The sequence below is a fragment of the Pseudoliparis swirei genome, chromosome 5 (genome assembly GCF_029220125.1).
Source record: "Pseudoliparis swirei isolate HS2019 ecotype Mariana Trench chromosome 5, NWPU_hadal_v1, whole genome shotgun sequence".
NCBI classification, from domain to species: Eukaryota; Metazoa; Chordata; class Actinopteri; order Perciformes; family Liparidae; genus Pseudoliparis; species Pseudoliparis swirei.
Genome location: NC_079392.1, coordinates 24411390 through 24427042, shown reverse-complemented (window position 1 = coordinate 24427042; position 15653 = coordinate 24411390). Strand labels below are relative to the sequence as shown.

The 15653-nt window shown below is 48.7% G+C and overlaps 1 protein-coding gene across 2 annotated transcripts in view; it reads right to left on the bottom strand.

Moving 5' to 3' along the window:
- ncanb (neurocan b) overlaps positions 1 to 15653 on the bottom strand; it is a 122700-nt gene that overhangs the window by 58055 nt on the left and 48992 nt on the right. For both annotated transcript variants that reach the window (XM_056414984.1, XM_056414985.1), the window contains exon 9: positions 9810 to 10853. In XM_056414984.1, coding sequence (XP_056270959.1) covers positions 9810 to 10853 — 1044 coding nt within the window. The remainder of the gene's footprint in view (positions 1 to 9809; positions 10854 to 15653) is intronic.

Here is a 15653-nt window from a genome sequence, read left to right as displayed (position 1 = left end):
GATCCAAATAAAAAAAAGTTCTGGATATATTCTGGGAACAATGCTGCGTGAGCAAACTGACGGAAGAAATATGTGATTAAAAAACATCGTACCGGTGGGGGGGGGGGGGGAAACAAAAAATTACGTTAACGCGCCATATTCGTTCACGCCGCCCCGACCGATTTTCAGTGTGACAGTGATGTGTGAAAATATTCATAAACGACAACAAAAACAACTTGTTTGTGCAGTCCTGCTGTGGACCTGCCACCAGTCAAGAGATCCAGTCATTCATCCGCCATAATGGGAGCTCTGGGTCACGCCAGCTCTGGAATAAACTACAGCTGTGACGGGGGCCGCCCACAGTGGGAATAATCACCAGCTTCTGTTGTGGCAGCAAAGATAATAAAGCATTTTTTTAATGACGCAGTTAAATCGAGCTTTTTCTGCTATTCTTTCTGACTCGCGGCAGAAAATTAAACCCAAATCATGTCGTTGCACGAGCTTCACAAACATAACAAGTTTCATTGACTTTTAACGTATATGAATCAACACTTTCCATCCACAACATTCACCAGTATTTCTGCTTGAGCTTTTTTTTAGGGCTGTGAAACGATTACAATTTGTAATCAGGTTAATCACAGGTTTCTGTGGATTAATCATGATTAATCACATATATACATTTATACACAGGGGTGCACATAACTTGCTCACCAATGCGCGCGCCGGCATCGGAGCTCTGCCGCGCGCGAGCCGAGAAGAGTTGTTGACGGGGGGGGGGGGGGGGGGGAGTATTTTTCACAGCACTACTTTTTTTTATTTTATTTTTTGGCCCGCTGCACATAAAATCCCCTCTACTGAATTATTTAGTCACCGTTTCTGTTTAACGGTTTAAGAAACCAACAGCACTTTGCAAACTAGCAAATATTTTGCCTTTCATATCGCAGCTTGCTTTCCCGGGGAATGAGTCCGGGGAGAGAGAGAGAGAGGACCCTCGAGCCCGAGGATGTGCTGACTGCTCCGAAAAGCTGAGAACAAATTAAACAAGTCGAATGCGACATGATGTACGACCTCGCGGCGCGCCGCTTGGCTTCCCGGAGACTGATGGCTCTTCTTAATCTTTACTTCTGTCCTTATCCACTGTTGTCCTCTCGGTGCTCCGTCTACGCCGCATCACTTTTGTTATCTGTCAGTTTCAAGACAATCAAGCCTTCAGCTTCTTGCCCCGGCCTATAGGTAGTTGGCTGGTTTGCCTCGAGGCATCCATAGACATAGAAGTCACGCTTTTGCAGGTTTTGCAGAGGGACGTGTTGGTAAACTAGACCGGCTTGTCTTTGCTAAAGTTACTTTCGAAGTTACTGGCACCAGAATTGAAGGCAGGCATGTTAAGTGACCTGGCCAGCAGACATGATGTCAAACACAAAGCAAGTGCGCCATGGTTGCCACACCGTCGAATTACAACTTCTTGGTCTGTCACGTGATGCCATTGGGCCTAAAAACACTTTCCCCATAGACTCACATGGGAAAGCGGCTTTAATTGCCAGTAAAAACACTTACGCGTAAGACCTGGGTCATCGTCGACTCTGAAGTCAAACGTGTTCTGCTTCACGAGCCCCTGAGCTGCTTTCATATCAATGAACTAAGCCCCGCCTACAACGTCGTTGGCTTTGTGGATTTGGAGCTAGCCGTGGTTAAAACGTTGCGTAATAGTGACACCGAGAGGTTGAAAGGAGATGTGTTAAAAAAATTAAAAAAATTGGTTTCTGCATACACATGTGAGAAGCTAACATTAGCGTAGCACGTTAGCACTTCATTCACTGCCATTAGCACTTCTGTGCTCCTGCAGACTGCATTCATATGCGTGCAGCTTTTTGCTTTTAAAATGACCTCTGTAACGTATAGCTCTGACAGCTTGGCGGTGGAGCAGCAGGGGGGCGGGGCTAAGCAAGGGGTCAATTAAGTTCCCGTGAGTCACAGCCATTCCAGCGAGCCAGCACGTCTCCCGCACAAGGGCACCGGCCCACCGGCATGGAACAGGGCCATAATTAATGTTATTAATTCCACCTATGTTTAGCCTGCAAAGACCTGTCATCGGGGCTCTTAAAGGGGCCCATTCGTACTGGATGGCGGCCGCAGGGTTACGCAACACACTCGAGCTAGAACTCCTTTACCCACAATAAGCGATTAGCATCCTCAGCCACAGGACCCTGTTTCTAGAGGCTAATCTGAAGGGGCTGGTTTGGGGTTTTCGGAGAGTGAGGGAACACGACATTACCGGCTTTACCACCGATGGCGTCTAGATCGGTCGGAGGTCACAAAGGGAAGCTCTCCGAATGAGAGATGAGGCATAGATGACCTTTCTCTGGTCTCTTAGAGGCAATGATGAGATGTTGACGTGATAAACAGGGTTTGAAAAGACTCGTCTAACAGAATGTCTCGGGCTCAGGGAAATTCAGGATCTGATGAATTTAAGTTTAACAATATTTAATGGGTTGAGAGACAATTATCGTTCACGATGGTGGGGCCAGAATGAGACTAGAGTCCACCGTCCAATACAGGACCGTGTATTAGTCTCTGTCTAGTCAGCTCAAACCGGAAAAAAATAAATACTTTATTTAGTAGACAGTCACTCCTCTAATACCTAAAAGATCGTAATTTGTCACTTTAAAGTTTAAACAAAGCAATACTTTTCAATTTCAAGATGGCGGGGTCAAACGTCATTGAACAGGAAGTTCCTTCAGAATAAAACGTATTATGTTGCCTTTAGAATAAAGGTAGCGTTTGAGCAGCCCCTTAACCTGAACATTTAAAAAGCTGCAATCGGAGGATTGTTTTCTCAAGAAAATGATTACAAAACCGATCGGTTATCTAAATATTTGGCGATTGATTCATTTCGAGTCGTCGCGGCTCCATCACCAACAAGAAGGCTCGGTTCGGTTAGACGTCACATGACCGCCTTGAGTCATACCCCACTGGAGCTCAAGAGGCTCTCAAAACATTGTGCCGGCGAGAGTCGTATGAATAACCGGAAGAGGAATAAAATACATAAAGTTACTGAGATGGGGGAGAGAGGGAGAATGAGAAAAAGAGAGAGAGAGAGTGAAAGAAAGATAAAGGAGGGGGGAGACAAATCGATTCTATATGCGGCAGCGAGAACGTCGTGGCCTCTCGGCCCAGACGGCCGAGGACTCCAACAGCCAGCAGACACCGAACATCCATCCAGACCCACACCCATCCACGGCCTCCATTTATCTCTGTCTCCCCCCTGCACCCACACACACACACACACACACACACACACACACACACACACACACACACACACACACACACACACACACACACACACACACACACACACACACAGACACACACACACACACACACACACTTCAACCTACTGGCTCCTCTCCTCCGAATGTAACACTCTAATTTGGATGAGGGCCGGCTGCCGTGTTATTGATGCCGCCATTGGTCCGATTGATCTCGGGGCCCGGGACACGGCCCTCAGAGTCAGGGAGGCGATAACTCCGAGGCTTCCTGCTTCCTGTTTGCCAGAACTGGCGCAGGTAATTTAAAGGCTGGACGGACAAGCTCACGTTACTGTGTGTGTGTGTGTCCCCCCCCCCCACACCAGCCTCGCTTCGTCAGACCGACGCGGCGGAAGGAAACACTGACTCCAGGATTAGACAATATGGAAATATAGATGTGAGTTAATAAAAAAGACGTAAAAAGAGGCTTGTTTACATTCTCGCAGTGAAGGATTAAGATGTATTCAGTGTGTGTGTGTGTGTGTGCGTGTGTGTCGGTGTGACATGTGGGGGGGGATTATCGAGGTTTACTCCTGGGCGAACTTGGCATGATGGTGCTTCCTCACATACATTGAGTCTTAATGCGTTTGCGTATGTCCACCCATCTGTGTGGGTTTAGCTGGAGGCCAGAGAGTGTGTGTGTGTGTGTGTGTGTGTGTGGGGTGGATGTGGTGTTTTTCTTTCTTTACCGGTGTCTTATCACTCTGATATACGGCCAAATAGGACACGGAGGGGCCGAATCTTGCCAGACAACCGACAATAAACTAGGATTGGAAGAAATGTTAAGAAAAAAAAGAAACAAAAAAAGATAGAGGAGGAGGAGGAGGAGGAGGAGGGAAAAAAAAGATGAGGAACAACGCGCTCCCTGGATGCCCATGGGAATGTATTAGTGGAGCTTCTGATCATTGATTAAAGAGGTTTATGTACTCCCACCTGCAGCAGAGTAGAGGACACACTCACCTCTCTCTCTCTCTCTCTCTGTCCATCCATCCATCTGCCCTTTCCCTCCTCTCCATCTCTATCTCTCCTCTGTAATGGGTGCACAACCATTGGGGTCATTTCCTCTGTACTATAACCGACAACTACAAAAGGTCACTCATGGGCAGCGGGTCTCCTCTTCTAATCACTCACCCAGAGCCGCTCCGCTCAAATGTCACCGCCACGAAAACACACTCGGATGAACACGGCACTCCAGGACTCTAATTTTTGTAATAAACAAACGACCGTTCTTCTGAATCTTCCAAAAGCTGCAATTACAAAATTAACTACCTCATTAATGGATAGAGTCACAGTCATGGTTTTAACCCAGTTGCCAGCAAATAATGTAACAATGTGATGTAATAATGAGGCGTAACAATGTGATGTAATGGCGTAACAATGTGATGTAATGGTGTAACAATGTGATGTAATAATGAGGCGTAACAATGTGATGTAATGGTGTAACAATGTGATGTAATGGTGTAACAATGTGATGTAATGGTGTAACAATGTAATGTAATAATGAGGTGTAACAATGTGATGTAATGGTGTAACAATGTGATGTAATAATGAGGCGTAACAATGTGATGTAATGGTGTAACAATGTCATGTAACGGCGTAACATTGTGATGTAATGGTGTAACAATGTTATGTAATAATGAGGTGTAACAATGTGATGTAATGGTGTAACAATGTGATGTAATAGCGTAACATTGTGATGTAATGGTGTAACAATGTTATGTAATAATGAGGTGTAACAATGTGATGTAATGGTGTAACATTGTGATGTAATGGTGTAACAATGTGATGTAATGGTGTAACAATGTGATGTAAAGGTGTAACAATGTGAGCATTCAACCCTCCACCTGAGCTGAGCCGTTGCACCGTTGTTGGTTTTTCGGCTGACTTTTCAACTGGAGCATCAGCTTCATCACAATATTCTCTCCCCGAGGACAACGGTCAACGGGAAAGTGGTGGAGTGGCGAATCTTCCCAGGAGAAGATCTTTGACGTAAGTCAAGTCGGTAAGCGTGGAAGAAAAAAAGTGATGTAAAAAATGTTGATGTCCTTTCTACTTGAGAAAGAGGCGTTAGCCTGTCTTCCTCAAGTAAATACAGCTCTGGACTCTTTACAAACGAATGATCCAAGTCAGAAATTTCAAAAATTTATTTTCCAAAACCCTGAAAATGCCCGACAATCTGAGGATGAATGAGCGACACGGTAACTATCACATTAATTCCAGACATCAAACACAAGTAAACAAATGTTTTGAGTGATTGCAAAATTCTAACAAGGACGAGAAGATTGGCCCTCAACCATGCGGCACCGTTGGATAAGGTGTTGTCGTCGTTGTTGTTGCCGTTTCTTTGACTCTGTGGTTTTCTGCCACAGCAGCAGGTCCATTAACTATCGAGAGAAATCAATGCGGGTGTGGAGAGAGAGAGAGAGAGTTGAACATGGACTAACTTGAAAACGAGAAAGGAGAAGCGACCGCAGTCAATTACGAGTCCCTTCTTGTAGTTTGCCTCCACATTCATTTGGGGGACTCGGATCTCGGCCTCTCGCCAGTTTGCCTAATTGCACTCGCTCCGATCCGCTAATTACTTCCGCGAGAGAAAGTCGGTCTCGCCATCGGTGCGCCGCCGCCTCGCCGCCGCCTCGCCGCCGCCTCGCCGCCGGGAGCTGCCTCTCTAACCCGACGTGGGAGAGAACGACGCCTGGATTAAGAATGCGTGATGCGTGTCAGAGAAGTGAAACAACCAGAGACGGGCACAGTGAGGACCAGGAGGTGGAGCTGCACAGATATGCCATCTGGACCTGCAGCTTCCTGGTGTTCACCCTCAACAGAGCCCTCCTCACACTGTGCTCGGTCACAGAGAGTGTGTTCATCCCCAGCGGTAGAACTCACCGCTACGCTAACGGTGTTGTTGTTAGCCGGCGAGCTAGCGCTGTTGTTGCTAGCCTCAAACCGTGCATAAAATGAGTTCAGGTCGTCCGCTAGGGATGCGCCGGCACTCACCATAGCGCCGGGTCTGCTCTGGTAGTCTGTGATAGTCCGTAGCCCTGCCATAGGCGCCTGGTGTCGCGCTGCTCCATCTGTGATTCCACTCTGTCTCGGTACTTCCTCTTGGCTTCCTTCACCGCCTCCTCAGTCCATAGACCGCTGCCTTGTACTGTCCATGTTGCCGGATACAAGACCGAGTTATAGGCAGCAGTACGGGCGTTCACAGCTTCACGGATGGATCTATCAACCTACGGCTTTTTGGTTAGGAAAGACCCTAACTTTACCGTGGGGACGATGGTGTCCGTTATGCTGCTATGAGGCTCATTGCTACTTCCAAAACTCGCTGACGCCACTGGAACTGGATTGGATCATGTCCCAGTCGGCGACACGCAGAGCGTCCTGTAGCTCAGCCTCTGATTGGTCAGACCATCGTCTCACGTCCCTCGTCACTACCGCTTCCCGCGCGATCTTTGCCGGTATCCCGGAAGCAGAAAAATGGCGGCGTGGTCTGATTTTCCTAACGGAGGAGAGAGACAGCCTTGTAGCCTCTCTTGAATGGCGTATAGCAGTGGTCCAACGTTCTTTCCTCTGGTAGCACACGTAATGTGCTGGTGAAAGTTCGCATGACTTTTTAGGTTAGCCTATTAAAGTTCCCAGCCACCACCACAGCCGCCGGGATACTTGTTCTGATGCCGACATAACACATCATGTAGGTCCGAGAAAAGGCCGGTGTCCGCTTGTGGTGGAATGTAGACGGCTGTGGTGATGACCGAGCTGAACTCCCCGGGAAGGTAGAATGGACGGCATGAGATCGTCAGATGTTCCAGGTTCGCGAGCAGGAACGAAAGAGTCTTAATGTTCTTGGGGTCGCACCACATGTTGTTCGTCATGAAGCAAACCCTCCACCCTTAGATTTACCAGACTCTTCCGTTCTGTCTGCACGGAAAACAGAGAAGGACTCGTTGGGCATATGACTCGATCCGCACCAGCGGTTCAGCCATGTTTCCGCCAGACAAAAGATATTACAATCCCTCATGTCCCGTTGGAATCTGATTCTTGCCCTAACATCATCCATCTTATTTTCCAGAGACTGGACGTTAGCAAGAAGGATGCTGGGCAGAGGACGGTGGCTTGAACTCTCAGTCTGTTCCGAATCGCTCCGCTTCCCTCGATGTTTTCGCTCTCCCGTAGTAGCGGCTCCACTGTTGTTGATGTGGTTCGCTCGCGATCTCTGCCGCCACGCTGGATCGATGGAAAAAGTGGACAAAACCCCTTGATTTGCGGAAAAGTCTGTGTACTAAAGTGTGCTGGGCTCGTATGCTGTTAGTGCCGATGTGTTTGTGGCAAAGAAAACATTAAAAATAAACACAAAAACTAAAAGAGCGCACAATCTCCGCGGAGCTACCTCGACGGCGTCTGGACACAGCCGCGCCATCTTCTCACATATTATTTGATGTAATGGTGTAACAATGTGAGCATTCAACCCTCCACCTGAGCTGAGCCGTTGCACCGTTGTTGGTTTTTCGGCTGACTTTTCAACTGGAGCATCAGCTTCATCACAATATTCTCTCCCCGAGGACAACGGTCAACGGGAAAGTGGTGGAGTGGCGAATCTTCCCAGGAGAAGATCTTTGACGTAAGTCAAGTCGGTAAGCGTGGAAGAAAAAAAGTGATGTAAAAAATGTTGATGTCCTTTCTATGGGCATAAGAAAGAGGCGTTAGCCTGTCTTCCTCAAGTAAATACAGCTCTGGACTCTTTACAAACGAATGATCCAAGTCAGAAATTTCAAAAATTTATTTTCCAAAACCCTGAAAATGCCCGACAATCTGAGGATGAATGAGCGACACGGTAACTATCACATTAATTCCAGACATCAAACACAAGTAAACAAATGTTTTGAGTGATTGCAAAATTCTAGCAAGGACGAGAAGATTGGCCCTCAACCATGCGGCGCCGTTGGATAAGGTGTTGTCGTCGTTGTTGTTGCCGTTTCTTTGACTCTGTGGTTTTCTGCCACAGCAGCAGGTCCATTAACTATCGAGAGAAATCAATGCGGGTGTGGAGAGAGAGAGAGAGAGAGAGTTGAACATGGACTAACTTGAAAACGAGAAAGGAGAAGCGACCGCAGTCAATTACGAGTCCCTTCTTGTAGTTTGCCTCCACATTCATTTGGGGGACTCGGATCTCGGCCTCTCGCCAGTTTGCCTAATTGCACTCGCTCCGATCCGCTAATTACTTCCGCGAGAGAAAGTCGGTCTCGCCATCGGTGCGCCGCCGCCTCGCCGCCGGGAGCTGCCTCTCTAACCCGACGTGGGAGAGAACGACGCCTGGATTAAGAATGCGTGATGCGTGTCAGAGAAGTGAAACAACCAGAGACGGGCACAGTGAGGACCAGGAGGTGGAGCTACACAGTGAGGACCAGGAGGTGGAGCTGCACAGTGAGGACCAGGAGGTGGAGCTACACAGTGAGGACCAGGAGGTGGAGCTACACAGTGAGGACCAGGAGGTGGAGCTGCACAGTGAGGACCTGGAGGTGGAGCTACACAGTGAGGACCAGGAGGTGGAGCTACACAGTGAGGACCAGGAGGTGGAGCTGCACAGTGAGGACCTGGAGGTGGAGCTACACAGTGAGGACCTGGAGGTGGATGTACACAGTGAGGACCAGGAGGTGGAGCTGCACAGTGAGGACCAGGAGGCGGAGCCACACAGTGAGGACCAGGAGGTGGAGCTACACAGTGAGGACCAGGAGGTGGAGCTGCACAGTGAGGACCTGGAGGTGGAGCTACACAGTGAGGACCAGGAGGTGGAGCTACACAGTGAGGACCAGGAGGTGGAGCTGCACAGTGAGGACCTGGAGGTGGAGCTGCACAGTGAGGACCAGGAGGTGGAGCTACACAGTGAGGACCTGGAGGTGGAGCTACACAGTGAGGACCAGGAGGTGGAGCTACACAGTGAGGACCTGGAGGTGGAGCTACACAGTGAGGACCTGGAGGTGGAGCTACACAGTGAGGACCTGGAGGTGGAGCTACACAGTGAGGACCTGGAGGTGGAGCTACACAGTGAGGACCTGGAGGTGGAGCTACACAGTGAGGACCTGGAGGCGGAGCTAAACAGTGAGGACCTGGAGGTGGAGCTGCACAGTGAGGACCTGGAGGTGGAGCTACACAGTGAGGACCAGGAGGTGGAGCTGCACAGTGAGGACCTGGAGGTGGAGCTGCACAGTGAGGACCAGGAGGTGGAGCTACACAGTGAGGACCTGGAGGTGGAGCTACACAGTGAGGACCAGGAGGTGGAGCTACACAGTGAGGACCTGGAGGCGGAGCTGCACAGTGAGGACCAGGAGGTGGAGCTACACAGTGAGGACCAGGAGGTGGATGTATTTCCGGTGGTTTGTGGAGGCTGTGAACTCGGGGGTGGAGGGCGTTAACGCGCTGCTGTTAATGTGGCGCCCGCCCCCCTGGGACGGCGGTGACGTGAGTGATGTTACATAATTAAATCAATCGTGAAGACGGTGTTGACGGTGGAGTTCGTTCACGTACCTGATGGAGCGAGCCCGAAGGCCCAGTTGGGTACGAGGATCTCGAAAGGGTTGCTCGCGTCTTCGCCGTCCTCCACTTTGTGCTCCTCTGACTTCCGGCTCGCGCTTTTGGAAGGCGTCCACCGGCTCCCGACCACGAAGGACCCCGACGCCGCGGACCTGGATTCCATTTCCGTGGCGCCGCCGTTGGAGCCCGACGAGAAAGCGGTCGACCGAACCGCGGCGGATCGAGATCCGTCGCCGGGCGCCGCGGTAGCCGAGAGGTCGGGCGTCGACGTCTCCTTCTCTTCCCGAACCCACGAAATGGAAATGGACGGCTCCTCGGTGGCGGCGCCCTCCGAGGAGATCTCCGTGGCGGCGGTCGCCGTGGCGACGGGATCTCCAGTTGTCAGGAGCTCCACCGCGGTCGCTTCGGAGGTGGGCGGCGCCTCCGTAAGGACTGCGGGTGGAGTGGAAGTGGCCGCCTCCTTCCCGCCGGCGTCTTCGCTGTGGTTCTTCGAAAGAGGTGTGAAACCCGAGCTACCTCCGGGGGGCGGCCCGTGGGCGGAGAGGATCTCTCCCTCGGCCGGTGGAGTTTGGGTGGTGGGCTGTTGCACCAGCTGCCACCGGGTCAGAGTCGTGTGCTCCGCCTGGTTCTGGCCGAGTACGGACTCGGTTCCGGGACCGCCTTCAACTCTCACTCCAAACCCGCCGGGGAAGTCGCCTCCGTCGCCGCTCCCCTCCGCCTCCTTCTCCCCCCCCGATGCGGTCCTGGCGTCCGATGGAGCGTCGGCGTCCTCCCCTTCCGGGTCCTTCCCCTGGCCCGAATAGTTTTCCGGGTTGTCCCGGCGAAGGCCGGTAGGCACGGTCATCACCTCCAGGGGCCCCGCTTTGGCTTCCATGGGGCCCCAGGTGGGGCGATTGGCCCCGTCGGGGCTCAGCTTAGAGCCGTGCATGATGGATTTGATGGCCCAGCGAAAGCGGCCGCCGGGGGCGTGGCCTCGCCCGGGACCCTGAGGACCGGACGCGTTGACGTGTTCGCCGGGCGGCGACGTCTCGGTGAATCCTGACGGGAACAAAGAGACAGAGCAGAATAATTAATATGATTACACTCATTTCATGCATGTAGAATTAGCAATTAAAACTCAACGCCTGTCTCACATGAGCCTCATGTCGCTGTTACAGGAGCTCAGTGACAGGATGAGGATGAAGCTCCGCCTGGTCGAGCAAAGATTTTCTATATTTTCTATATATTTTTTGCCCAGAATACAAAGAGTCATATTTGAGATTCGTGAAGTAAACCGACTCTCGGTGGAAACTTAAAGTGTTGTTGTTGTTGTTGTTGTCACAGAGACAAACGCTTTCCTTTATCCTCAAAGCCGAGAGACGTCTTCAGGGCCTTATTCAAACCAACGAGGAGAAATCAATAAATACAAACAATTATATTGTTATTAATTTCTTATGATACGCCGGCTCTTCCGCCAAAAGCACTCGCTCTCCTCTCTCCTTTCCTCTCTCCTCTCTCACTCTCCTCTCTCCTTTCCTCTCCTTTCCTCTCTCCTCTCTGCTCTCCTCTCTCCTTTCCTCTCCTTTCCTCTCTCCTCTCTCACTCTCCTCTCTCCTTTCCTCTCCTTTCTCTCTCCTCTCTCTCCTCTCTGCTCTCCTCTCTCCTTTCCTCTCCTTTCCTCTCTCCTCTCTCACTCTCCTCTCTCCTTTCCTCTCCTTTCCTCTCTCACTCTCCTCTCCTCTCTCGCTCTCCTCTCTCCTTTCCTCTCCTTTCCTCTCTCACTCTCCTCTCTCCTTTCCTCTCTCTCTCCTCTCTCCTTTCCTCTCCTTTCCTCTCTCCTCTCTCACTCTCCTCTCTCCTTTCCTCTCTCCTCTCTCACTCTCCTCTCTCCTTTCCTCTCTCCTCTCTCCTCTCTCCTCTCCTTTCCTCTCTCCTCTCTCACTCTCCTCTCTCTCTCTCTCCTCTCCTTTCCTCTCCTCTCTCTCCTCTCTCCTTCCTCTCGCCTCTGTCCTCTCCTCTCTCTTCTCCTCTCTCCTCTCTCCTGCTCTCCTCTCCTCTTTCCTGCTCTCCTCTCTCCTTACCTCTCTGCTCTCTCGCTCTCCTCTCTCGCTCTCCTCTCTCCTTTCCTCTCCTTTCCTCTCTCACTCTCCTCTCTCCTCTCTCTCTCCTTTCCTCTCCTCTCCTCTCTCCTCTCCTCTCTCTCCTCCTCTCTCCTCTTTCATCTCTCGCTCTCCTCTCTCCTTTCCTCTCTTGCTCTCCTCGATCCTCTCTCCTCTTTCATCTCTCCTTTCCTCTCTCCTGCTCTCCTCTCTCTCTCTCTCCTCTCTCCTTTCCTTTCTCCTCTCTCGCTCTTCTTTTCTCTCTCATTTCCTCTCCCCTCTCTCCTCTCCTCTCTCGCTTTCCTCTCGCCTCTTCTGTCCTCTCCTCTCTCCTCTTTCCTATCTCCTCTCCTCTCTCCTGCTCTCCTCTCCTCTTTCCTGCTCTCCTCTCTCCTCTCCTCTCTCCTGCTCTCCTCTCCTCTCTCTCCTGCTCTCCTTTCTCCTCTCTCTCCTCTCTTCTCTCTCCTCTCTCCTCTCCTCTCTCCTCTCTTCTCTCTCCTCTCTCCTCTCTCCTCTCAAACTGCAAACATGAGCATTCTGCAGATGAATTGCTCATCCTCATTTCCTCCACAGTGATGAACACCTCGTCGATCACACCTTAAGGAATCAGGACCACATCCATCGGGACTTTCAAACTTGAAGCTATTTCTGTATTTAATGACTAAAAGAGCAACGAGGGGAAAGTTTGTAAAAATAAACAATCATCTTTAGGTCTTATGGCTGGACATCAAACTCAAGGCTTTTAAAACACATATTGCCAAATTCTCTGGAGTTTGTGACATCAGGTTTTTCACACAGATAAAGAGCACAAGCTAAAATATAAACACTGAACCTCAAACTTTGACGAACAACATATGTTCATTTATGATCCATCCCACATCGACTCCCCTCAATATCTCCTATGAAACTGTTCCAGTCACTATTAAAATCATTCAGAACCAATTCCACCAACGAAGCTAAAATAGTCCTGAAACCTCAACAATAAAACTTTATTTTGGAGAGTTTTTTCCCCCGAAGCTGTCTTGCTGCCACAACCTCCAACAAATCTGTTGCAATGTGTCTTCATTCCAATGAATTATTCATGTTTCACACATTTGTTGTACAGGCAGAATCTGTCACATTCATAAATGGGATCCTATATTCATTTCTATATTCATTTTATCCCCTCAAAATGAGCTATAGTGAGCTTAAATGTATTTAAGCATCAAATATCCAAACAGACTTGTATATTAAGTGCAATCCATATGCAAAAGACCTTCACATGGAGCTGGGAGTCTCTTCTACCTCCAGCTGGAGACTTTCTGATTCACTCACAGTAGAAGTCAACTGTAATTTACTGTAAATTTGATGTTTTTTGGGGGTTTCTTTCCTCAGCGGTGGAGCTTTTATGGGAGCCGACCCTCGCCCACAGACACACTGAAGGGATTGGAGGACGTACTCAAAGCAATTTCACACTTCTCTTCTCTCTGCCTCCCCCCCTCCCTCTCTCATTTATTATTTTACCCCGAACAACTCCCCACAGAATTACACTTTTTTCCCTGCGTAGGGAGAAGCCATGTGGAAAAAGAAACAAAACTCTCACAACCCGATAACAGAGTGACTCTCGAGTTCCATCTCAACTTGTTTATTTACATGAAGTGGCCCCAATGCACCTCATCAGCTCACGGCTCTGAACCAGACACCGTCTACACCATCAATAATGCATTCTGTGTGCGTGTGTGTGTACACGTGTGTGTGTGTGATCATCTCTCGGCCTGATTCGGCCATTCCTCAGTTCAGTCCAGGGGGGGGGGGGGGTGAGGGGGGGGGCAACAAATTACCCCGAGAGGGAAAATGTACACAAGTATGTGTCCATGCATGAAATCTATTTTTTTTTTAAGTGTCTAAATTATTCAGACGGTCCGCTGCTGCCTCGTGCCCACGTGAGGTTTTATGAGCCCGGGGTTCATCTGCACCGGCGTAATTGCCGTATTAATAACATAAATAGCTAATTACATACTTTTTTCTTTTTTTTACTCGCACACCCCGACGAAAGCGAGAATAATTAAACACATTAATCTGGTGTGATCAGCTACGTAATGACCCGTGAAATAAATAAAATGAGATAATTAGGCCCGGGCTTTGGATGATTTGAGTCGAGGGTTTAGGGTTCCGGCGCCGACGCTGTCGGCGGTGGAGCTCGGCGATGAAATGCGGCCAATAAACTTCTAATAAACCGGTAATGAACCCCGTTTCAGCCGGTAATAGTTCGCTTCTACCGAGAGTGGTTCTGCTGTGTTGACTCCAGGCCGCTGGAGTAAACAGGCTGAGAGCATCCCCCCCCCTCCCCCGAGGGGTCAGGCGGACTTAATATACAATTGTGAGAGTGGAGGCTGACAATGGTCTGCAGATATGGCGTCTAATACAAAAAAATATATATGTACTGTATATACTGTATATATATATATATATATATAAGAATATATAGGCAGAGGAGACGTTATTGCATGGTCAATGTGAATCTACACTGCGTCGCATGCGTTCAGCGTCTGGGGCCGACGAGGCCGCCGGTTTCCATGACAGTCGAATCCTCAAATCCGTGTATTGGTGGCGCATCGCTCCACGAGGAGCTTAACGTCGTCCAATAGAAATTGTAAAAAATATTTCAGTCCGCAGGGGACATCGTTCAAGCCATCGCTCTTGCATTTAGAGCCCTTATTATTCTTTTTATTTATATATATATATATATATATATAAAGAATATGTGATACTTTTTGGATGTGCTCAGAGTTAAACGTCTTGTACAAAAGTAAAAGTTCCCAAAGTAATCAATTAGGAACCGAAATAAAACGGAGTAATAGCCATAACCATACTTCTTTTTGGCAGTGTAATAAAAAAGTGGTTAAATTGACCGACAGCGATTGGTCACATCAAACTAAAGTGCTGAAAGTAAAATAATTTTTTTTAGGAATGCACTCTATATAGATATGCTTTTTTAAAAATGTACTATGTCAAAATTGCTCTATAAAATAATATACTAATAATAATTTTAATCCGGAGGGGAGATCATTTAAGTCATTGCTCTACATTCAGAGGCCTTATTATTTATTTGTATGTATATATATATATATATATATATATATATATATATACATCCAAGAAACATCTGAATTTTAAACATTGTTTCACACATTTCATTTTTGATTATATTTAAATATATATATATTTGTATTATTATTATTTATTACTATATATATAATAAATACATATATAATAAATATTTATAATAAATATATATATAATACATACATATATATAATAAATATATATAATAAATAAAAAAAGAAATGTGTGAATCAATGTTTTAAATTCAGATGTTTCTTGGATGTGCTCAGAGCTTAAGCCCCCTCCCCCCCCCCTCCTCCTCCTCCTCCCCTCCATCATCAATCAAAGAGGCAACGCGGCGCCATCAGTTGCTGAGCAGTGCAGAGATCCAAGGGAAAGCCTGCGGCGTGCAATAACAGAGTTAACTCCGCTCACTGATGCTAGTTTAAGAAGAGACATCAGCCGGGCAGCTTTCCATCACGGCAACATTAAAGAAAGAAAAAAAAAACGACTCATCCCCCCCCCCCTTCCCTCGCACCGCTCTTCCCCCCGCCGCTCGTGATCATTACCGGCTATCTTCAGATCGGCGGCGGCGTGTGGACGGAGGTGAGAGCGGCCCAACCTCCGCCTTAATTGGATGCGGTGGTGAATAATGCATGCGGCGCCGGGGGTTTGG